Source organism: Echiichthys vipera, assembly GCF_963691815.1.
Source record: "Echiichthys vipera genome assembly, chromosome: 10".
In the NCBI taxonomy this organism is placed as follows: Eukaryota; Metazoa; Chordata; class Actinopteri; order Perciformes; family Trachinidae; genus Echiichthys; species Echiichthys vipera.
The window spans coordinates 10,220,498-10,246,125 of record NC_139835.1 but is presented as its reverse complement, the minus strand read 5'-3'; the positions used below and the strand labels follow the sequence as shown (position 1 = coordinate 10,246,125).

Here is a 25,628-nt window from a genome sequence, read left to right as displayed (position 1 = left end):
GTATAGTGGATCTCTCAGCACACACTAAGTCAGACAACCACGGGGCTGGGGAGGACTTACGAACCTGCTGTGAAGTAAGGGGACAGAGAGAGTCGAGTGAGGTCAGAGTAGTGATGAGAGTGAGAAAGAGTTAGTTGAAGGGAGGGCTGAAAGAACAGATGAGGCCAAAGAGGAACGAGAGAGGGATCAGATGTTGCGACGGACAGGTACTGTATCTGTTGATGAGAACGGGTTGTCAGATTGGGAGAGTGGGACAGAGTAGGATATGAAGAAGTGGTCGGAGACATGAAGTGGAGTTACAGTGAGGTTAGAGGTAGAGCAGTTTCTGGTAAATATGAGATCAAGGCGATTACCAGCTTTGTGAGCAGGTGGAGAGGGAGTGAGCAAAAGAGAAAAAGAAGAAAGTAACAGAAGTAAATCGGATGACTTCTCTGACTGGATGCTCAAGTCGCCTAGAAGAACAAGTGGAGGGCTGGGATCTGGGATGTTTGAGAGGACATCTGGCTTTTCATCTCTGAAGCTCTTTACCTGGTGCCGATTTCCATTCAGCTATACATACCCTGACAAAATACAATATTAATAAAATACTATATATCTGCACATTACATGTGTCATCAGACAAAGCATTATTTTAACCCCTCATCACTGCAATCAAACTAGCAGCAAAATCCAAAAAACACTTTCTAGCTTGTATTTCTCGGGATGTTCCCAGAGATAATTGTCATACCATGCCATATGCGTCATACTGTGCTGTTGTCAGACCCAGGGCAGGAAAGAGGACTCAGATGTGGAGGATTGCGGATCAACACTGAATTTATTATCTTGACGACTGGGACGTGGCACAGAGAAAAAAGCCACAAACAAAAAATCACTCCGCACAGGAGGAACAAAACAAAAGGTAAAGTTAACCAACAAATCTCAAAATAAGAACGCTCCGTACGGGAGGAATAAACAAATACAAAGTGAACAAAATAATTAACTAAACAAAGACGCTGCAACCTGGAGGAAAAAACAAAGTCACAAGTGAACTCAAAAAGGGAAAAATTACTTGGACAAAAATAAGGAGTACAAAAACCTGAACAATGAAACAAAGATACCAAGAGCATTAACAAGACTGTGGAACAAGACGCTGGATACATTCGACGCAGGGTATGGGCTGAGGGGACCGACACCTCCCGCTCATTCTCTGGGAAGAGAGGTGGCTGATAACCAAAGACAACGTGAAAGGGAGAAAAACCAGTAGCAGATGTGGGAAGAGCATTGTGTGCATACTCAACCCAGACCAGGTGCCTGCTCCATGTGGAGGGATTCTGTGAAACCAAGCACCGGAGGCCGGTTTCCAGTTGTTGGTTGAGGTGTTCAGTCTGGCCGTTGGCTTCTGGGTGGTAACCAGAAGTCAGGCTGGCCTTGGCGCCGATGACCCTGCAAAATTCCCTCCAGAACCGGGACACAAACTGGGGCCCCCGGTCAGAAACAATATCGTTGGGGAACCCATGGATCTTGAAAATGCTAGTCATCATGACCTCCGCTGTTTCCTTGGCGGAGGGTAGCTTAGGCACAGCAATGAATCTGACCATTTTGGAGAATCGATCAACTACAGTGAGGACAGTGGTGTTACCTATCTGACCACGGTCTGGAGGGAATTGGAAGAGGTTGTAGCAAGCCCATGCTGTGCCCGGACGATGTTTTATTCCGTGCGCAGACCGAACATGCCTCCACGTACTCCGGACCTCCGACTCCATTGATGGCCACCGGAACCGCCGGGAGATGACGGACATAGTCCTTCTGACTCCCGGATGACATGAAAGAAGCAAGGTGTGAGCCCAATGAATCACCTGTGGACGCAACTTGGTGGGGACAAACAGGCGATTATCGGGACATCCACAAGGTGATGGGGCTCCACCATTAGCTTGCTTTACCTCAGTTTCTATGGGCCCAGTCACCGCTCCAACCACACGGTTCAGTGGAAGGATGGTTTCTGGTTCCTTGGCTTCAGGCTCGGGGTCGAACACTCTTGACAGGGCATCGGGCTTGACGTTGCAGGACCCCGGCCTTTAAGAGAGGGAGAAAGTCTTTAAAGTGGTTAAAGAAGAGAGCCCACCTGGCCTCGCGTGAGTTTAGCCTTTTGGCTTCTTGATGTATTCTAGGTTCTTATGATCAGTCCAGACTATGAATGGGTGGTCGGCCCCCTCCAGCCAATGCCTCCACTCCTCCAGAGACTTTCACCGCCAGCAACTCTTGGTTGCCGACATCGTAGTTCCGCTCTGCCTTCGACAGCCGTTTTGACAGGAAGGCGCAAGGGTGCATCTTGCTGTCCTGCTCTGAACGCTGCGAGAGGACTGCTCCCACCCCTTCGTTGGAGGCGTCCACCTCCACCACGAATTGGTGGCGCGGGTCAGGCATGGTGAGGATGGGGGCTGAGGTGAAGCGCCTCTTGAGGGTCTGCCAGGCCTTCTCTGCTTCCGGTGACCAGCGGAACTGCACCTGGGTAGAAGTGAGAGCATTGAGAGGAGCAGCTATTGCGCTGAAGCCTCTGACAAATTGCCTGTAGAAGTTAGCAAACCCCAAGAATTGCTGAACCTTCTTGTGACTGTCAGGCGTAGGCCAATCGGCCACAGCGCTAACTTTAGCCGGGTCCATCTGTACCTTTTCAGGGGCTACAATGAAGCCCAGAAAAGATATGGTGTCGGCATGAAAAACACTCTTCTCGGCTTTGACATAAAGATGGTTATCTAGAAGTCGTTTGAGCACTTAGGTAACATGGCTCTGGTGGGTGTCTAGGTCGGGAGAGTAAATTAATATGTCGTTACACGTAGACAAAGTGGTCAAGAAAATCTCTAAGGACATCATTAATCATGGCCTGAAATACTGCTGGCGCATTGGTGAGACCAAAAGGCATGATGCGATACTCGTAGTGTCCACTAGGGGTGTTGAATCCCGTCTTCCCCCTCCCTTATTCGCACCAGATGGTAAGCGTTGCGGAGATCCAGTTTGGGGAACACTTGAGCCTGCTGAAGCTGATCGAATACCGAGGACATGAGGGGATTAGGATAACGGTTCATTACCGTGATGTCATTCAGGGGGCTATAGGCTATGCAGGGTCTGAGCGATCCGTCCTTCTTTTTGACAAAGAAAAACCCTGCTGCAGCGGGTGATGAGGAGGGACGGATGAGCCTTGCTTCCAGAGAGGCCGAGATGTACTCTTTCATGGCCTCCTTCTCTGGTCCAGAAACCGAATAAAGACGACCCTTAGGGATGGGGGAGCCAGGGATGAGGTCAATGGGACGGTCATATGGACGATATGGGGGGAGAGATAGGGCCTTGTTCTTGCCAAATACTTTCCGCAGATGATGGTAATAAGGTGGGACCGAGGTTAAGTCCGGGTACTCAGTGTCTGTGGCAGGGTTAGCGGAAAACAGGTTAATTGAGGTGACATCAATCGGATGGCTGGACACTTTACAGTCTTTGGCGCTCCCCTTTTTCCACCTAATGATGTTTCCAGTCTTCCAGTCTATGTGTGGGTTGTGTTGTATGAGCCATGGATATCCTAAAATCAGTGAGTGCATGGGAGACGTGAATAAATAAAAACGAATGTGTTCTTCGTGACTGTCAATACGCATTCTTACTGGCTCTGGAAATCATGAAGGCAATCTTGGAGCGGTCTGTGGGGAATGCATGAGACAGAAGTTCAAAATGCAGCGAGCATTCTATTAAAAAAATACCTTGCAAATTCCGGGCTCTCCCAAATACTGTCCAGGGGAAGCCGTCCTGCAACTTGCGCCCCTGGCTGGCGAGGTGGGCGCGGGGGTAGGGTTCACGGCCAGAGGAGGAGCTGTGGTCACTGGTTGACCAAGATGCCCCAGCAGGTCCTGTAGCTGTGAGGAAAACTGTCCCATGTGGTTAGCCGTGGTCAACTGGAACTCCTCTTGCTGGACGAGGCGGGCCTCCTGAGTCGCAGTGCCTCCAATAGACAATCTGCCTCAGCTGAGTCCATATTGGCCAGATTATACTGTCAGACCCAGGGCAGGAAAGAGGACTCAGATGTGGAGGATTGCAGATCAGTACTGAATTTATTATCTTAACGACTGGGACGTGGCACAGGGAAAAAAGCCACAAACAAAAAATCACGCCGCACAGGAGGAACAAAACCAAAGTTGTCAGAAAAAGCCAAAGTACAAAATAAAAGCGCTTCACACAGGAGGAAAATACAAAAGGTTAAGTTAAAAAAATAAATCTCAAAATAAGAACGCTCCTTACGGGAGGAATAAACAAATACAAAGTGAACAAAATAAGTAATTAAACAAAGACGCTCCAACCAGGAGGAAAAAACAAAGTCACAAGTGAATTCAAAAAGGGAAAACTTACTTGGACAAAAATAAGGAGTACAAAAACCTGAACAATGAAACAAAGATATCAAGAGCATTAACTAGACTGTTGAACAAGACGCTGGATACATTCGCCGCTGGATACATTCGCCGCTGGATACATTCGCCGCTGGATACATTCGACGCTGGATACATTCGACGCAGGGTACGAAATGATCTGGCAACGGGACAGGGGAAAAGACACGGACTTTATACACATGAAGGGAGGGGAACCACAGGTTAAATCAATCAAGTAATCAGGGAAGGACGTCAGACCGGTGACACAAGGGGAAAGGCAAGTGACCTGGAACGAGAGGAGCGTTATCTTTCAAAAATAAAACAGGAAATTCACACGACAAAAACCCAAAGACAGGACAAACCTCACCGTGCCGTGACAGCTGTCCCTTCTGCCTCCTAACATATGGGGGAGATGTAAGGTTATTCTGACTGTGTGCAACAACACTTATAGATTAACAAGGCATTTCTCACTCTCTCCCTTCAGAGCTAATTATACCTCAATCTCTTTCTCACCTTGATCCTAGATATACTCTATCGAGGACAACTGTAAGATGCATTGCCATGACATTTTGTAGACATTACTCAACACCATTGACATTTTTCATTTTTTGTAAAATGTCTCAAAAACTAATTGATGGATTGCTACAGTACCCATAGGCTAAAGTCTGACTTTTCATTTACCAGCAAGTCAAAGTTCATATATGCAGTGAAATATCTCCCCCCAGTAAGCTGTCTTGACAACTGGATGGATTGTTATGAAATATCATAAACAGACATTCATGGTTCCCACAACATGAATTTTAAAAATGTTGTGACCCTGTAATAGTGCCGTCATCACTTTGTCCACAGCTTTAGTTTTGTGAAGTGAACATTAGACCATTTAAACATTGGCATTGGCATGTTACTGTCCCAAGTCACCTAATACCTAGTGTTCGTTTTTGCTTCCTCCTGTATTATCTCCATTATAATACCCAAAACCTCTGCCAAATGACAAGTGCCCTAAAAACGTTTTTGCTTTCACTATTTCACAGCTAGAGAGAGGCCATTTTTGCAGAGCTGTTCTGGTTCAATAGCTGTATGCTGAAAGTTGTGACATTTTAAATTCATGAAGTGCTATATGAACTCAGGGTTCTTAATATGACAAATGAGAAAAAAAGGCTCGAAAGAATTTTGAGCGGTTCTTTGTGGGAAAGACAAAATCAAATTATATGATTAAAAATCCAATTACCAATCTTTTGGTCTATTCTTTTGTCCTTTTTGCATGGGTCTGTGATAACATGGAAATTAACCATAACAAACTGCACACTGTGTACAGAACACATTGAAGGTCGATATAATTTTCTTTAAAGCCGTTTCAAACCTCTGTAGTTAATTTTGATAATTTCTGTGGTGTACGGATTGAGCCCTCAATTTCAACCTGTACTTGACCAAACACAGGACGAAAGAAAGAAAAGAGAATTCAAGGGAAGCGTTTTGTGTGTGGCATGTGACAGCATCAGAACAATTCTTTCTTTATGCTTCAAGGCCGAGTTATGGTTCACTTAAGCTTTATATTGTGAACACAAATCCCTTTAGGTTTGCTTTGTCGTTTGCCAATGTATTTTAGCCAGGGTCCGGAATTTACTTTTTCACTTGTCGGCCAAGGTGGCGGATAGATGAAAGAATCTTCTGGCCAAGCGTAGTTTTTATCCATAAAAATAAATTGTTTATCTGCTACTTGCTTCGCTAAAATCAACTCCCGCATTTGTCTCTCCATCGTGACATTACTTGTGGATGGTGCTTGTCTGCTGTCACTCTGCTAACATTCTCAGCGTTTGCCAGCATGGCAATTCTGACCAACCGGAGAGCAGTTCAGATCTTCGTTATTGAGCCCGCCCCAGACAAATCTGACCAATGAGTGAAGTGCTTTTCCTTTTTTGTCTGTTTGAGCTGAAGTGCAGTTGCTATTTGGTTCACTTCAGCACATCCTCAATTGATTTGGGCCAGATCCAATGAATAGTTCTGAAAGCAAACCAGACCAGCTGGGGAAGTGGACAGGAAGGCATGAAAGTGCCTTAAGATAACTGAGTTTGGTTTGTTTACAAGGGACTATATGTGGAGCTGTCATGTCATCATGTGTTTTCCAGTCATTGCATTGAAGGGATCTGTTTCTAGACATAGTTTAAAGGAAGAGGAGGGGAGATGATCTGTTGAATAAGGGAGGGAGAAAGCTTTTCACGAGGCGAACTCAAAGTAGACAGGACAGTGGCTGCCTTTCCTTTCCTCAGCTGGAGGGATATTATTGAACTAATGGCATCCACTGAGTATAATGCTGGCCTCATGGAGCCTGTGTACTTTCTGGTATCAGTGCCCTGTTAAGATCTGTCACAGTGTCCCTGCTTCTGCTGTGCCACCACAAGAAATATGAAAGAGTCACATCAACTACAACCTGTAGTCTCATTGAGTGACAAATGCGACCTTTTATTTCTGTTAATTCTTATGCTCACTGATTTCAAGAGGAATTTTAAATTATTCAGCAATTAACAACAGAGACTGCTGCCTCAATTAACAATCAAGTGCTTTTGACAGCTTCAGTCCTTCCTCTATTAGAACACATGAGAAAGACGGAAAGAGAGAAAATGTGGTACCTCTATTAAGCCCAGTTCAGACTAAAGATACTTGCAACTACTTGCGGTGTTCAGGTCTGCACTTCTATAACCTGCCAGTTCACACCAGTTAGACGAGGCGAGATGGTGTATCATCTCCATAGCAACGGCGCTCTGTTCTTCTATTCTAACCTCTGAGTTTTCAGGCTTTTTTACGTACCTGGATATATTTTGTAGCATTATAAAATATAAATGAGGACAGAGGTAGTGAGATACTCGCTACATACTGTATGCCTTTCGATAAAATAGTGTTTTATTTCCCTGATTCACTGCTTTGTTCTCGATTACGGCGCTCCTTCTCCTTATTTATTGTATAGTCGCTTAACCCCCTCTCTCTTGTTTCTTTTCCCTCTCTTTTGCACGCTCAGCCTCCATCCATAACTGTCATTTTAACCAGCTGACAGTTTGTAAGTGACTTGTCCAGCGGACTTAGAAGACTTAATTGGCTGTTGAAACAGGTGATATGTCTTAAGTTCTAAAACCAGCTGCTGGTGACTTGACAAGCTGAGTCGCAGGTGACAAAGACAGCCTGTTTGAGTCCAGACGAGATGGGTAAGTTCACACCGCAACTTTTACCTTCAACGTTCTAAAGCGGTTTCATCTCGTCGTGAACCTGTGCGCTTGGGTACTTCGGCCAAACTAATTGCTAACAAGTACTTATAATCAAGCATCAAGTCATGGATACAGGACATACATTGACAAGCATTTGCATCAAAATGAGATCCCAGGTGCTTACATCATACGCTATACACTATAGAGAGCCTATGGTTGCTACTGATGCCGCTGTAAAACGGTGGATAAATAGTTATGAGCATCGCATGCTCTTTGAAATTACTCATTTCAATATCAGAATTTGATCCAATAACATTGTAAAAAGTTTAGAGGAACACAGTTGCACATTTGAATCATTTTACCACTATTCAAGTTAACATATCGCTGAACCGGAAGTAAGCCAGGTCGGACTGGAAGTCTCTTGTGATTGGTTAGGTGAAATCTCCTCCCCTATGGAAATAAGTCAGAGTGTAGGCAGTATAAGACTGAAGATGGAAACATAGTGTAACTAGTTGACAATTACAGTATGTTTGATATCAGCCTTTGCAGTTTCTGTCAGTAAAGTATAATGTTTTTCTGAGGAGAAATTTACTTTAGCGACAATGTGCAGCACTGTATCCTCGAATGCTAAATTTATTAGGTTGATGTGCTCATCTAGCTCAATGTTAGCATGGTTTTCAGGGTTTGGTAACTGGCTGAAGGTGTTCTCTGGATGTGGCTACATTGCCGTCCAACAGGTAAAAATTACATAGAACTGTGTAAAAAACGAGTACAACCTGTTGATTGAGATGCATATGCCTTTGTATCAGAGCAGAGGGCAATGTGAGGCAGTGAAGCTTTAAAACTCTGAATAACCAGGCTAACACATTACTGTTTATGACAAATAAAGTGACTGTTAAAGCAAAAAACTGTCTCACAGAGTTACTTAGGCGTGGAACACAGCTTGTTACAATATGTAGAATTCAAATACTTTGGACTAAAATATCAAGATTTGCATCTGAATCCATCAACAACACTGTTTAATATAAGCATATATTGTTTGTTTTAAGCAAATACTTTAATAGACCAAACACATGAAATAATACAATGCTCACAATATATATAACATATAACAAGACAAATCTGAATTATACATCATAGCATGCATTACAACAAAAATATTAGTGTGTATTTCCTTTTTTCCTATTTTACAATTTTCTATGGTGTAATTCATTTAAATGGAACATAATATGCTTTTCCCTCCCATCTTTCACTGTCTTCATGTCAGGACAAGTGTTTGCCAGTTTGTTGCACAACCTGCATATTTCATGCAATTTGACTATATCAAAACAAAATGGCGATTGTTGTTGTTGTTGTTTGTTGTCATGGTGACAACAAACAACAGTGAGGCTGCAAAGTGTGTTGCAGGAGACAATCTCCAGAGTTAGTCAGGAGCGTTAGCGGGCCCTTGGACCTTCAGACCCGGCTCATTTTCTGCAGACAATGCAACCAACCAACGGACGGATGGCTGGCAAGCTAGCTAGCTACAGTAGCTTGCTAACTCCGCTATGCCCCCACACCACACCAGTCAGAAGTGTCAATGAAGCATTAGTTGTTAAATGTGATTCATTTAGCGGTTGGCTACTACTCCACTACTCCAATGCTTGTTTGGCCATTACTTGAAAACCTCACCCCGGCAACAAGTTCATAAGAAAGTTGGTACGTTCCTTAGCAACCGTACACGTAAAAATAACCGCCATTCTGCTACATTGATTTGAATGGAAATGTCCTTTCTATCCAATTTCATTTCTATGAGTGAATCTTTTGTGGTAAAGTAATGCATTCGTTTGCAGTTGCAATGCATTAGATATTGGTTACATTGTGCAAGGTTTTTTTTCAAGGTGCATGGTATGTAATCTTTGGTAATCTTAGGATATGGCTAATGTTAGCTTTAGTTTAGGTTTAGCTTGTCATCTAAGCAGTAGTGTGGTGCAGGATACGTATATGCAGTTATGAAGCATGTATCTAACATACTTATTTTTTAGTCTTTATTCTAAATCCCCTCTGGTGCACATCTTTGCTGAATTGTTTAAATAAACTAGCCTATAATGTAAGGTAACTGGATGCAACCGTCTAATGCTAATGTAGATCTTCTGTCTGTTGGTAACTGTTTTATATTTTGTTCAAATAGACAGAATTGTAATTGTACAGGTCGTTTAGTTGTATTTAGTTGTTTATGATTGAAGTATGTGTTACACCAAATCAGTTTCCTTGTCTACTAGTAGTTGTGCTTATGGTGTACTGAACAGTTTTGAAGACGGTCTGTTTTATGACTATCTACAGTATCTACCTTTAAGAGCTTCCTTTTCCTAGTCTTGGGGCTTTTATCAATGCATTTGTCTATGTTAAATAATCTCTGTGAAATATCCCACTTCATGTTATACCAGTTGTCTAACTGCTTAATGGCTAAGAAGCCTCACAATGATTTGATGAATAAATAATAGCGCGCAACTTTATGCATCCTACGAATAAAATGAACTTTGTTTAAATAAATATGTATTCTCACAAACAACGTGCTGCAAACTCTGTATGTGATAATTACATTTCACACCATATTCACAAAGCAGCACAGCATGCTCTGACATCTCAGTAAGGATCAAGCAAAGAATAAATGAACAGATGAGCATGTGGACATTAGTGCAAAAGATAAAATCTGAAAAATAACAACCTATGTTCCTAGGTGTTTAATGAGTTGTTAACATGAATTGAGGAATTGTCATGGATATTTCTGCTGTTATTAAGGGTCATTTCACTGCCCCCATTCACATCAGGCTCCAGGGTGTCTGTAATTTTGTGTCTGATCCCAAAAAGACTGCAGATTTTCTTCAGCATCAGGTCGACAATCTCCTCCTCATCTGAGGGCTAGGTAAGAGAGGAGAGAGGACAAAATAGTTTTTAGAGTGATAAGACATAGCAGAGAGATACTGTTGACACTACTCGCAGCTAATATCATGGTGTTAACCCCTGATCTTAATTTGTGTCTATTTTTTGCTTTGAAGTGATGAAACCCCACAGAGAAAAACAATAGTGGCATTTCTGTTACAGTAGAATACCCGGTGTAAGGCGAGTCTTTCTTGCCGAAACACCCGTATAATTGACAGCGATACACTGAACAAATACATTTGATCCTTCTTGAACTGAACTTACGAGAATACTGAGCAGGAGAGCTCGGTCTCCTTGGACTCTTGTTTTGTTTTTTATTTTACGGCGCCTTATTTTGGTACCAAGGGTACAGCTAAGCTGTGTGTATTATTTGTTTGCATTGATATTAAAATATCACCTGTTCAATTACCAACACCCACTCCTTATTGTGAGTCACTTCCTGGTGCAAGTCCTACCGAACCTAGAGGGATGTGAGTATCCCTTAAATCTCAAAATTAGGATTATAGGTGCTACACATGCACTAATTATTCAATTAATACTGAATGCTTTGCAGTTCTTTTACAGCGTCTGAATGGATGTTGCAAACATTTTGGATTTCATCTAGTAGATTTTCTGTGACAAACGATTTGCCAAGCTACCTGTTATGTGGAGTTTAATTGCAAAAACAATCTTACACAAACTCATGTTGGAGCGGCGACAATATAACGCGATGGTGGGTGTACAGCAATGTAAACTACAGCTGTCAAAGAATAGAAAAAATTGTTCATCAACATTCAAAGATATAATTGTAGAAAGGAGAGACGGGCAGTGCCAAACTTCAGCTACTTTTATTTTTTTTTTCTTCAGTGATTAAACCCACCTAGTGCAGGAAAATGAAAGGCGTCAGTGATCAGTTTCTCTGTAAAACAGAATATTTCTGAGGGGTATTGGGATTGACAAGTCTGGACTTGGCAGCAGCAGTATGTAGCATGAAGTAATATAATGAGCACTTACAATTCTGGAGTCTTTGAGGAAACTTGGCTTGATAACTTGGACACAACAGAAGCAAGCTTTCAGAGGGCATACTGAGGCAGCTGGCAGTTCAGTTCAGAGTGTGGCACTGTGTGTTAAAAGACAGATAACTACCAGCCCCCCCCCCCCCCCCCCCCCTTGAATTTTGAACTGAGTGAAGCTAAAGTCTAAAAACATAAGTAAATGACTGTTTCGGTTGTCTATCATAAACAACAAGGTATTCTGAATGTATTAGTCCTGCTTAACTCAGCTTTGTGATCAGAGGGTGCTCTAAGCTTTACACTTCGCTGGTTATCAGTAGCTGATGCCAGTGGAGCATAAGTAGAAGTCAGTACTTAATGAACTAGTTTAAGTGTACATGCTATAGCTCCTGATCTCAACTGTTTTTTCACATTTTCTTCAGGAAATAAATGTGTTATTCCAAGAGTGAGCGACGCCTCATTCTTAAAAGTGTAACAAGTGCAATACATTTTATCTACTTTCATATTGTTTTTTATTTGTAGTCAAGCACCTATACGACTGCTTGAGTTGCAAAATATTCTTATCTACAGAAAAGGTTTGAGTTTTGGAGAATTTTAGTAAACGTATCATTGAAATTAGTTGATACAATATAGTACAGTATATGCCTTAAACAGTATACTGTATACCTGTATCAAAACAATTAAAAGAAAAGATTATTTTTTATCTCTTTTTGGTCATTAAGCTTGATTAGTAGTCATGATAAACTTTACCTTGTGATATATTTGCTCCTGGTTGAATGCCACAAGGATAACAGAAATTAGCAGATTAACCACCACGAAGGTCATGAACACAATACAGGAACCAAATAGTAATCCACCAAGCACCGGGTTGGAGTCCAAGACCTGCCAGAAGTGCGTCAGTGAGACATCAATACAAGTTTGAGAAGAAAACATCCTTATGAATGCACAGATTGGTTAGTGATTTGGCTGTATGCCCTAATTATTACCCCAGATAGCCTGCCCACAAAAGCTTGGTTTAGTCAAATGATTGAGTGGGCTACTCTACATTTGTGAATGGTCTTTCAGGCATTTAGGCTGTAGAAAGCCCTCTTAACAGATGCTATTTTGTATGAAAGAAAAAACAACTATTGTGTTTTCAGAAAATTAGTTATGTGCAGTGGTTCAGTGACTGGCGATTGAAAGGGTCAAAGAGACAAGGCTAACTCTGAGCAACAGTTAGGTAAGGTAAGAATACAAATAAATCATTAGTCATTGGAAAAGAAACCACAAGCTGAGCATCAAAATGTGTGTAGATATAATAGGAACATGTTCCTGTTTGAGTGAGTTCCCAATAGAAGTAGAAAGTCAGACAGTTTTATGAGTATCCATAGTCATGCAACACTGTGTCGACTAAATTAAAGTTTGAATCATATAATTATTTTTCTTTTGGAGCCAAAATGATTTCAAGAGTAAATATGACATTTGTATCATACTGTTTATCTCTGTTGAATAGCTAGGATGGAAATGAAGAAAAACTTCAATAAAACATAATATAAACCCTTATCAATCCAGAGCAGGGAAATTCAGTTATTAATATAACAGCTGATTCCAAAGTTTTGAACATCACACATCTGAGAAAAGGAAAAGAGCTCATGCACCTCGTTGTAGTTAAAGATGCCTATCTGCAAACGGATGATGGTTAGGAGAGCATCAGTCAAAGTTCTGTATGAGGACACCTTCCAGCCGTAGATTACGTTGCTCTAGAAAGAGACCATTAAATCAACAAAAGAAGCACTAAACTCCTTTCTGTCTATCAAGCTTTCAGATAGTGGACGGGGGAGGGCCATTAGTATTTCATACACTTCATCTAAATATTGCCATTTCAATAATAGAGAACATGTGCTGTAAATTAGATTAGAATCAATGAATATATTAAAGACAACCTTCCACAGTGCCACAACCATCACTGCACAATAGCCCTAATACACAAGGCTCTGAGGGGGGTGGGGTGGGGGTGTTTACCTTATTTTAAGGTTTTATTCTTTAATTCCCTATTTAATGTGGCACAAGAAGAGTTTATGTTTCAGTTCTTATGTTTTTATAAACGACTGTGCTTTGTCGGAGATTGTTGCAGGAAACAATCAGCTGTTATACAAACTCAGGCAGTTAAGGGCTTGTGTTTCGTTTTTCTACCCTCATCTTTTTAAATTCTCCTTTGTCAATGATAGAGGCAGCAAGGTTTACTGTTGACTGTGAAGGACTCTCACACTGCCTCAAATGGACTGTGACAAGTCTGATCGTATTGGCCACTGCAGAGTGTGACATTGGGTTGCGTTTCCTCCAAAATCTGAGTCTGTCTCAACTTTTTTTCTGCAACCCCCTGTGGCGACCTGACAGGACAACCATTATTCTGAATAAACAGGAGGACTGACTTCCTGAATTGGTCTGAATGAGGCCTAACTCTCCCTGCTACTCTTAATTCAACTGAATTTAAACCACTTTTTTTTAAAAAAAGTGGGTTAATTGAGCATACCAGGAGAGAAAGGAAAACTGTATAGAATAAAATTTATATTTTGAATTATACTAAAAAATATTAATAATCCCACAATGTTGTATTATTTAAGACCCGCTGACTAAGAAAATTGCAGTGATATAATCTTTTTACCTGTGTATTGAATTAGAGCCAGAAAGAAAAGGGAAAGTCTTGGTAAAGGGACAAGACACTCACCGCAATGCCAAATGCCATGAGCATGATCACAATTATCACAAAAAAACTGGATATGTCAGTCCAGCCCCGCTGCAGTGCAGCAGTGATCATGTTCATCTTGGGGTTCAGTCTGAGCAGATGCCACAGTTTGGAGGTGGCGAGCAGGACCAGGAAGGCAATCAGATACTGGAGAATTGAGTCTACTGTGGCTGTCTCGTAAAAACTGGCAAATCTACATACACAATAGAGTGTGAGTTAAGCACAAATAGAAACAAAAGTAATATCAAAGAAAAATGGTGCCATGATTACAGAAGGTGAGTTTAGAGCAAACAAATACACAACAAGACCAAGAGTCTACAACAGAGTAGCAGCTCTATGCTCAACAGTCAGCGCCCACTTTTTAAACTAATTTGGGAAGTGATTATCCCATGTGCAGTAAATATTGTAATGGTAGCAGCAAGCTCCACAAATTAGAGTTGTGGCTGTTACGCTTAGGATTGTAAATAGTGAAGTACTTGGCAATGACACTTAAATAAAACGTGATTTAAAAAAAAAAAGTTGATATCATACAGACTTGTAGTATTGCAGTTCTTTTAGCTTAATGCTGACATCAACATGCTAACATGCTGCTAAAATGCTAATGTGTATAAGGCCTACCATGTTTACTATCTTGGTTAGGCAAGTGCTAATAAGCACTAAACCAACCCTAATGTCTTAGCAGTATATCCAAATATTTCACCAAAAAAACAAAAACGTCAACTTCATAGTGGTGCTAGAGGTAAAGTCAAGGGATTGCCCAAGAATTAATCATTTGATTATATCAGGACTCAGCCTCTGGGTACAATGGAGGGCATTACAAAATTGAATGGCAATCTGTCCAATAGTTGTTGAGATATTTCAGTCTGGACCACAGTAAGGAACTGACTGATGGCCATGCCACTTGTGTAGCTAAAAGAGCATCAGCAAGCACCTAACTATGCAACACATCCTCATATCTAAACAACAGAAAAGGGCAATTGCCAATCAGTCACCCATTGGCAGTGGTGATTGACAGTTGTATGCACAGTTACAAAACAGAACTACTGAAGTTTAGGCCATAAAATTATCTGGTTGGGTTTAGAAAAAGACCATGGTTTGGCTTAAAATGAGTTGCAGGTGTGCCTGCATCAAGGGCAGAACTACATTACAGCTGGAAGATTGTTAAAATGTCATTGTTGACTTTGTTTTACACAGGACACAAATTCCAGTCTCCTGCGTGGAAGTCCTGTGTTTGTTTTACCCATCTAACCTCCCTCCTTACACAGAGTTTAGTTCCTAAAAACAAGCGTAAAAATGGGTCATTATAAGCTATTTGCACAATTAATCTATAAGGTCAGGGTTTTTTTGGGGTGAGAATGAAAACCACAATATGAAACCCACTGCCCCAAAACTTTTTTTTTCATGCCCTGAAATGAACCTAAGATTTAGCACAGTAGCCTATATGTTAATCTCACTTGTCTTTATCTTTTTGGTAGTAGGTCATATCGCGGTTCCCAAGCAGGGTCCTTGTAATAAAGACAGCGACGGCGCTCCAGCTCAGCAAGATGATAGTCAAATCAAGAAGGTTCCACTTGCTCCTGAAGTAAGCCCACCGCTGCTGCTTCATTAATTTGCCCTGCCAAGAAAAGAAAGAGGATTGTCATATGTAACAGGAGCCAGTCTGTGTGCATGACCATCGTGCTGTGCCGTTAGTGTTATAGGGGAAAAGAAAAAAAACAACAACAACCAAGTCAAACTTTGTGATTGTCTGTTGCCAAAAGGCTAATTTGAAATATAATGACAGTTTGACAGTTTTCACTAAACACTAACTATTTATATATAAGCACAAGTAATTTCAAAAAATATATATATAATATTGTTAATAATGGACACTTATATCAGAGGTGCTGGTCCTTACATATTCAGTATTTATAAAGCCTAGTTTTTGTTTATTTGTGGAGATTTGTGATCACAAGTCAAAAGATTAAAAATAAACAAATATAAGTAACATTGATGAAAATGGAAAGACCCACTTAATTTATGCCTTTTGATTAGAACTTGTGTTTAAAAAAAAATCTTGCAGTTTATCAAGTTTTAAATGAAAATCATTGCTACGCATGTACTGTGTCATTGAAACACTCAAGACAAGGTTTGTGAGTCCTTGAATCACGATAACATTGTCAAGGAGCTACCAGGAAGGACACATGATGGGATCTTATCTCAGAAACAATTAATGGTGAACAACATCCATGAACATAAACCAAAGTAGCCCTGGAGATAGTGGGCTACTCAGGGCTGTACTAAAAGAATGGTGCTGTAGAAGACATGGATCAGTGATTATGACTGAACTAAGAGCTGTTATATGGATGAAAAATCACAGAGAAAATGAATGCTATTATATCCTTACAACAACATCACCATTTACAAATTACCTTTAATGTCTTCAGATATTTCTTTCCTTACATAATCATTTAAGAGGCTTATACTCGAAGGAGGAAATCTTTTGTCCTATTTCATTTATCTGGGTCAAAGATGAGAGGAAACACGAGTGGAGCATAACATTTCTTTTGGATTTACAAGCAAATCCGTTGCTGAAAGTTTGATTTGTGAACCACATTCAAATATTGAAAGTGGCTTTATCGACACTTCAACCTCAGATCAATCTCTCCAAGGTTAATAATTCATCGTGTTAGATTGATTCTCTCCAGTCGCTGTAGCAAACAACAGTGGTATTTGGGATAATGGGTCTGAATCTAAAAAGCATCAGTCAGTTTTTGAAGCCCTCAGTGAATAAAGAAGCCTCTGCCTGTCTTATTAAACATCTGCAACGAAATAGATACATAGAAAACAAAGAAAGCATTAATAGTACTGGAAGCACTTTTTGTAGTAGTCATTAGTGTGTACCTGCAGGAACATGTAATAAAGGATGAAAAGCAGGTATATGATCTCGGCAGCCATAATGAAGATGTGAAGACCACCAGTTGATTGGTAAAGATGAACACTCTGCAGCTCACTGTGGAGCTGAAATGCTCCTATAAAATCAAGAAGAACATTTTTTGACCACATGCAGGCAAAAATATTCTCATTTATGAAGTGTAAGTGTACAGACAGTTCTCATTCCCAGGGCAGCAAATACAGACACATTGTCACAACCCCTGGGCATCTGATACCGACCATAGACTGTATGAACTATGGACGTAATCTCTGACGTCATCCATGGTTTCTGAATAGTCAAAATTAAGCTCTAAGTGTGTGGCTCTGGCTGTCGCCATCTTGGCAGTGCCTGGATCTGTATGCTCATGGCTAATTCAGCAAGGTGACGCATGGATGGAGCTGAGGCAGGCTGAATGAAGCCTGCAGTTTATGTTAGCCACCTGTGACGGCACCCACCTGTCAGACAAAGCAGCCATTCCTTTAATTATGCAGAACTTTAAGCCTTAATACAAATTAAATGCGATCTACAAAAAAAATCACCCCCAGTAAAGTTGATGAATGAGGAAATATCTATAGAGAAAACTGTTTTTTGTACCAGGCTGTCAATATGTTTATTTCTGCTGTGAAGTTGGGCATTGTAACATGGGCGTCAATGGGGATTGATACATTTTTGGAGCCAGCCTTAAATTGCCATTCGAGGAACAGCAGTTTTTGTAACCTTTGTCTTTGTTTTATTCTTCAGCCCCAGAGGTTGCCACTTGAAATGGACGCACAAGGCATCCTTTAGCATCTTTATGAATTGCACCAAGTTTTCGACTGTAAACCCATTCAATCCAATATTATAGGCTCTGAGCAAGTATTCCATAACCTGACTCCGCCAGATGGACTAATTTGCATGATTCACATTTGCTCAGCATATCCATCTGGGAACTCTCGTTTGGAGATCTTTTGGAAAGGGGCAAAAATACTGGTTGCTGATTGGATAAGCCATCTGTCCATCACCATCTACCTGTATGTTGGTTATAGACGGGCCAAATCAACAATCAGGTCAACAAATGGTAAGACGTACTAAAAGTGCGTCGAGGCAAAGCTCAGAAAGTAAACAACATGTCGGTAAAGTTTATTTGCCATTTGTGTAACGCAGACTGATCTGTGAAAAAACTACAGTGGAGCTTGTGAGACCTGGATGGTCTCACGAGGCTAAGTACTCCAAGTCACAGCATAGATAGAAGCGTAGGAAGGGGTCCTTATCAAGCATCTGTATGTGACGAGTTGGGATGAGAATGGGTTGAAGTGCAGGCAGTCACAGACTGAAAATTACAACTAAATGGTAAGAAGCAGCAAAAGGTGACAGTGTGGTCTGTGATTAACAGACTGGTGTATAAATAATCCTCTTGAAAATCATCTTTCATGAAGCTACATCCTATCTGCATCGTTGACAAAGCTGTGATTGCATAATGTTTGCACTTTTCAAAGAAAAAAAACTTAACCTTACCTATAGCCGTGGTCTCCAGCAAGAGTGTGACGATGCAGAAGAGGTTCACATTAGCATTATAAACGGTGAACTCTACAAAGATTGCCCTTGTGTACATATCCAGCCAAGTGTTCCTGAACAAGTACTCAAGGGTGCTGTAGACGAAGTAAAAAAAGAGGCCTTTCAGTAAAGGCCTCCCTCTGATTTCTCTGTTTATATGTTACACTTTCTTCAAATTAGGCATGCACAAATATGAATATACAGTATCTGCAATCATATCCTAGTCATCCGATGTCCACAACTGGTCAGATGCTTACAACCGATGATTATTTCTGTCTAGCTGTTGTGTGAGAGAGCGACATTGGGGTGTGTGTTTTTTGGCCATACAGAGTTTGTGACGCAGCGCTAAGGCCACATTGACAAGTAAAATAATAGAGATGATTGCTTTTGGTGATCAACCATTTTCCATAAGAGAGGGCCGAGGACTCGCCAGTTGATAGAGCACATTGAGCCCTGCTACAGCCTTCCAAGTCACCACTATTTTTCTGACGTCTCCTGAAGTGTTAGACAGCAGTATAAATGACATTAGCTTCGATGAGTATGTTACGCCTTACTGCGTTCCTAGCAGGAAACAATGGATTGTTAAGCCAGCAAAGCATCTCTGACTGTGTGCCTTACACTGTGTTCTAACAGCACACAAGCGGCAGACTATCCCGTGGCATTGACGCTCTCTGTCCACACTTTTCATAGAACATGTGGAACAAGCTGTAAAATATTTCCCCGAAAAACAGGTAAATGTCCAATGCACCAGCAGACTTAAAGTGTTTAACAAGGAGGTAGTGCCGTCACTTCACAGAGGTCGCTGTTTCCCCAAAGCTGCCACACACACACACACACATGCAGTGACACATTTCCTGTCAGCCCGCTCTGGCTGTACCTAATCTGGTCTGTTTAACAGCAACAAAACATTTGTTAAGGTTTCGTGTATCTTTAATGAAATGAGGTCTTGTTTAGATAATTCATCCTTTCAACTCCATGATCAGCTGTTCTTCGTCCATCACGGCGCATCCAACACACACAGCGGGAATAAGTGGAAACAGGGCGTCCGATGAATGTTTAGTTAAAATCGGCATGCCAGTTAGGACATTCCAATAAAAAAAAATTGTAATCAAAGGGATTTTATCGCTGACACTGGCTCACGTTGTGTGCTGTTAGGGCACTGTGTTAACTTGCCACCTCTCGACTGAAAGACGAACAGAGATGGGCATGAAAACCAAGATGCTACAGCAAGACATTGTATCCAGACGGAATAGCAAAAGCCTAATGATGAAAAGTCTGCTGAACCAGAAGCGTGCACAAACTAGTTTTCTACAGATAACATCAACATCGGTAAATATTGCTTATCGGCCATAATAGCAATGTTAATATCAGTTACCGGTATCAGCCAAAATTTTCAAATCGGTGTATTCCTACTTTAAATGTTGTTTTGGCTTTCATCAGCTTTGTTCAAATACAAAATAACAGACTTTTACATCTATACAGTAGGTATTGTCAATGTTAGAGAGACATTTAAACTTTCTTAAACACTGAGGATAATTCAAACTCAAACTAAAATGGAAAAAAAAAAGATTATCTTTGTTTTCATATTGGCCCTCATTTATCAATCTTGCACGAAAACGAGCGCAGATCTGAGCTCAGAATTGGTCGTAGGACAGGACACATATGTGATTTATGAAACATTCTTATATGACCAATCTCAGCGTACGAATGAGCGGGCCTTGATAAATGCGGCGGCTGAATTCGATTGTCATTAACATGTTACGCCCTTAAATATTCCTGGTTCGGAGGCCTCGCCCACTGAGGTCAAACATGCAGAGGAGAAACGCTGGTACGAAAAGGAACTTTCCCGACACACAGATCGGCATCCTGACATCCGAGATGGAGCAAAATAAAGATGTGCTTTTTGGCAGTCTTAAGAGTGGAATAAAAGGGGCCCATAAAAACGCTGTATGGAAAAGAATAACGGAGGCAATCAACCCGAAGCAGCGCTCCACTGTGACCTGTGTGCGTGTGTGCGTGTGTGCGGGCGCACTGCTGAACCTGCGCTCCTGCTCTGTAGCGAGATTTGCCAGCGGGGCTATTAGGTATTCCGTTAAAGGATAACCTTTGTCAACTAGAAGAAACATACCAAAATGTTAATCATCTGATACCTTGTTTGATTTAATGCAATTTAATGAGGGTAGCCACTAACCGAGGAGATGACTTTGGCTCTGCAGTGCGCCTTGCTGCGGCCGCGCGCCAACACATTCAATCATATATTCATCTTCAACCGCTTGTCCCTGTCGGGGTCGCGGGGGGCTGGAGCCGAGCTTTGAAATATAAAAGAATCGTGTCTGTCCCCTGGCCACCACGTTTAAAAGCGACAGCTTGGCATCACAAATCACCTGTACATTTATCGAGTGGTAGTTTTTGCGATTGATGAATGCGTAATCATTCATGGATGGTGCCTTCAGACGCACGAGTACAATCAATTGCTCCAACCACAATTTTTATTTTTTTTAATTCATTTTAAGAATCCGTTTTGATCTGTTCTTAATATGTGACTGCTTATGCTTAATGACAGCTGAGGTTTGTTAATTATTTTCAGTCAGATTTTGCTGTGCTGTACCGCAAATACACAGGCTCAAATTTGCGTACACAATCTCAGACCTGACGAGAGATTTGATCGTAGCTCCCGCTCACGTCCAGATTGATAAATGCCGAAGTTTGCCAGGAAATGGTCGTACGCACGTTTTTCTGCAGTACGTTCAGTTGATAAATGAGGGCCATTGTGTCTTTCATTCTGCTATTGTACATACCTGCTGGCATTTTGTGAATCTGGGCCAAGCTCTGCTACAAAGCCACCTCCCCTATAGAGCAGTGTTTTGCCCCAGTGTGGATAAGCCCTGAGCTCAGCCTGTGTCTGGTACGTCCATGGGCTTGAGGTACCTGTAGAGATATTATCCCTCACAGAGTGGTTCCAGCCAGGGTCATAGGAGCCCATGTCCTCCACCTCCCATGAATATGGAGCTTGACAGTCTGCTACAAACTGGAACATGCAGCCTGCAATCTGACACGAGTCCTTCTGCACTCTCAACTGACGAAGACGGGCATTGCCTACTAGCTTAGAGTTTCCATCTGTGATAAATCCTGGAACACAGCATTTTACAGTTTAAGTGCTTGCTTTTCTTAGGCAGCGCTGAATGAATATCAGGCCTTTAGGTGTGTGGTAGTTGTATGTCACACATTTAAACACTTTGTTCAGTTAGCTGTATCTAAGCCATAGATCATTTCAGGGACGTTTCACAACAATTCTGTTGACCAAGGATCTGTTTACTTTCATGAAAAACATATTCACAACTCACTATTTGTCACTAAGCATGAGATGTTGGAGATGTCTGCTTTTCTTGAAAGCATCCAAGGTTTTAAACAAATTTCCCACCAACACACTTTTGGCACAAGATGACATTGGGCTAACAAAAATAACACTCTGACATCATCTTGTATAAACTGTAAAATAACTGCTTGTGTTATATAAGAAAGAAAGACAGATAGACATGCACTGTAACCACAAAATAAATAAATTTTTACCTGGATAAACTCCAAAAAGGTTACTTAGTAGCGACGTGTTGGCCCAAGTGAACACATCTCCAAGACTCATACTGACTGAGATGCCTCTACTGAAGCTGTCCCGGATGTGCCGGTTCAGGAAATAAGCATTGGGATCTCTCTGGCCGTACGCCACCAGCAGCAACATCCATACAAACCCTATGTATGCTGCAACAAATGGGCACATTAGAGTGGACAAAGATGGACAACATAGCACTTTCCCAGAGGAGGCCGCTATCCATCATCCTGCTGTGCCAAAATGACATGTGATCTGGCGAATTTTGACAACGCGTTTTGTATCATTCTGTGGATTTTGGCAGGTCTCAGATTGCTCCGCTCCGCAGAAACTTCTGTAACTGAGACAGGCCAAACAATGTTCATTTTACATACATTTTAACCCAAACAGCATCTTTTTCTAAACCTTCCAAGTGGTTTTGCATCAATTCCCAAAATTAAGCACATGTTTAAAACTTCAAACGTTTCACAACATGCACTGCTCAGAAAGGGCTTCCTGGCAGAAAGTCCTGAAAGCTAACCCCTCCCATTGGCCTTTAAACATAATTCTAAATGCAGTTGCATTGTATGGGAATGTGTTTTTTTTCAAGGAAACAGGGTTGCATGATGATAAACCATGGCATCAAAAACAATTTCAAAGTAGATATAATACTATGACTGATCAGTGTGGTATTAAGATAATAACATAGTGTAGTCAGCTCAACCAGTGAAAGAAAAATTCAAGAGTTTTCCTGATGACCTTTCATATTTCAATATTAATTTCTTTTGTTTGCCTTGTTACTCCTAATCATGGCTGCTACATTTCCACAGTAGGCATTTTGACTTGTCATTGAAGGAGAAGCACAGGTGTTACTAATGTGTGTGGATTGGGTTTCCTTTGAATTGTACACTGTAGCCTGTGCAGACTTTTTGATTGATTTACATTAAAAAAAGATTCACATACTTTGACTTATGACTATAGAAAAGTATTTCTACCTACTCAAAATCTCCTTGAGGAGGGCAAAGGCTTTCTGTTCCATAATCTTATTCCTTCTCATCTTCTCAATGTCTGCAGGAGGAGGAGGCTCATATAGCCTGCAATCCCGTCCGACCATGTGTTGGTCCTTACAGTCTGTGGGTGAAGAGTTATTTGTTTATTGGAACACATGAAATTTGAGACCAATAAAGTGGGAGTGGTTATCATTTACCTTCAATTACCATATTTTTAAAATCTTCCTCATCAACATTCTTTATTACAAGTGCAAAGAAGACTGCAAAACAAAGCACCTGTGGTAAAAGGCATAAACATGAATGAATACATATTTTTTTTTCATTGGAATGGAATATTTAGCATGTGCTCATAACTAATTTTGATAAAGTATAATGACAACATTTTGAAATAAAGCAAAAACACAAAGAATTGACACAAAGAAGGAATGCAGCTTCTTCTCACCTTCAATGGCTGAATGACTAGGATACTCTGAAAAAAGGAGACAACCATGGATACCAACCAGCTCACAGAGCGTTCCTTCCCAAATTTCAACCCGTAAAGCATTGTGAAATATCCCGCTACTAAACTGCTTCCTATCACAAGCAGCCAGCCGACAAAGACAAACCACCAGGGTAGCCCCCCCTGACAGCACACCCTTTTCTTCTGACTGCAATCATTATCAGTGCTGTCTGTAGAGCTCAACCTGCAAATGTGAGCAGTGAAACAATACAGTTTACTCATTTCTACTGTGAAGTGTAATTATGGCAATTAATTCACATTACTAGGTATGATGAACATTAAAGTGTCATTGGTTATAAGAAATATATACTAAATAACTGATATAATAAAATAAAAAAGAGGTTACCATACCAGATTATGGTAATGTATTTCTTAATGGATCTCTCGTCATTTTGGGAAATAGACTTAGTCAATTTCTTGATTCGAGATGAGAAAATCAATACCACTCTAGTGTGTGTATGCTCAATATCAAGCGACAGTTGGTTAGTATAAAGACTGGAAAGACTCTTATGTAACATAAAAGTACTACAACATTTCTTTGAGCAGTGCCAATTAATGAACCAAGGATCTATTAATTCAAAATTGCTGCCAGCTATTTTTTAAAACTGCTGTCAGTTCTATTATCAGCAGCTACTTTCTAATGTTCAGTCAGAGTGTCCTTGAAAGCAAACTCATGAACTACATTATACTGTGTGGTAAAAAACTATGATAATAAGAAAAATAAAGTAATTTACATAAAGGCCATTCATTCTTCAGTGTAAAGGCTATCAGTTGACTTTCAAGTCATTGGCAATTTCTTGAAAGGATAAATAAATACATCTACACAGTTTGTAGATAAGACATGCATAACCAATAGTGTGGTCTTTTTAAGGAGCGACTCGTGTACTTTTTCTGGGTGAGTTCATCTGGGTTGACACAGCTGAGTGTGTAGAGCTGATCTTCAAGAAAGCCCTTCATGCCCTGGACCTGCTGCACTGCCCGGCTGTAGCTGTGTGGGGTGGGGAAACTGGAGGGTCCCAGCAGGATCAGCTCTTTGTCAATGTGACACAGCTGCTGGTAGAGATACTGGGTTTTGTTGCTCTTCCTTTGAATCCCCTCGACTGTTGACCCCAGATGCATAATAGCACTGTCCTCTGAAAATGTACACAATGACTTGGTAAACCTTTCTGTTAGTTAATTTTACAGTTGGACCATTTGTGCAGTCTGTGTTTATTCGTCTCAAACTGGCGATGTCCATGCCTGTGTGTTTGTGTTCAGCTCAACCTGACAACCTGAAAGTTTCTGAACGCACCAGAAACTTACTTTCTTTCTTTTTGATAATTTCCCTTCAATCTCTCTCCTTTTTTCACTGAACCTTTATTAAGCAGATTGTATAATTTCTCTCTGAGCTGCAAAACTGGTCGTGTTTGTGCTGTTATATCATGAGAGCAATACCTTTTGTGAATCGGACCTTGAGATGTGGCAGGTAGTGGTTGCAAGGGATTTGAATTCATTGGGCTTTCAGTGGCCGCAATCCATTCTTTGTTAATTTGCCCCTTACCAAACCGTACTGGCTTTGTTTTTTTAAATTTTACATAAGAAATTCATTGATTTTTTTTAATCACAGGGGATAATTTTAACTTGTTCATGCATCATTTATGAGTCAATGATCATACAGAGAAAAATAATAAGGTTTGCTGGAGGCAAAATATGGAATTACTGAATAGTAGAGTACTACTCTAGAGATGGGATCAACTGATTGTTACTGAATTGAATTTACCAGCAAGTGCATTTATAGTGGGCATTTATAGTGGGCAGAAACCCTAATATATCAAGCTTCTTAAAAGGCCTTTTGAAAAAAAAAACAGTGAAAACTACAATGCTTAGCTGAA

At 41.0% G+C, this 25,628-nt stretch overlaps 1 protein-coding gene across 1 annotated transcript in view; it reads right to left on the bottom strand.

Annotated features, from left to right (window-relative positions):
• Window positions 1-2,921: 2,921 nt before the first annotated feature.
• LOC310953221 (polycystin-1-like protein 2) overlaps window positions 2,922-25,628 on the bottom strand; it is a gene marked incomplete at both ends in the record, with an annotated part of 57,845 nt that continues 35,138 nt past the window's right edge. The window contains 15 exons of the mRNA XM_083922183.1: window positions 2,922-3,547; window positions 3,723-3,875; window positions 10,372-10,480; window positions 12,244-12,375; window positions 13,131-13,232; window positions 14,201-14,411; window positions 15,673-15,833; window positions 17,102-17,229; window positions 18,627-18,760; window positions 21,464-21,794; window positions 22,236-22,421; window positions 23,248-23,379; window positions 23,456-23,534; window positions 23,701-23,941; window positions 24,644-24,890. Of these exons, the coding sequence (XP_083778309.1) occupies window positions 2,922-3,547; window positions 3,723-3,875; window positions 10,372-10,480; window positions 12,244-12,375; window positions 13,131-13,232; window positions 14,201-14,411; window positions 15,673-15,833; window positions 17,102-17,229; window positions 18,627-18,760; window positions 21,464-21,794; window positions 22,236-22,421; window positions 23,248-23,379; window positions 23,456-23,534; window positions 23,701-23,941; window positions 24,644-24,890 (2,972 nt within the window). The remainder of the gene's footprint in view (window positions 3,548-3,722; window positions 3,876-10,371; window positions 10,481-12,243; window positions 12,376-13,130; window positions 13,233-14,200; window positions 14,412-15,672; window positions 15,834-17,101; window positions 17,230-18,626; window positions 18,761-21,463; window positions 21,795-22,235; window positions 22,422-23,247; window positions 23,380-23,455; window positions 23,535-23,700; window positions 23,942-24,643; window positions 24,891-25,628) is intronic.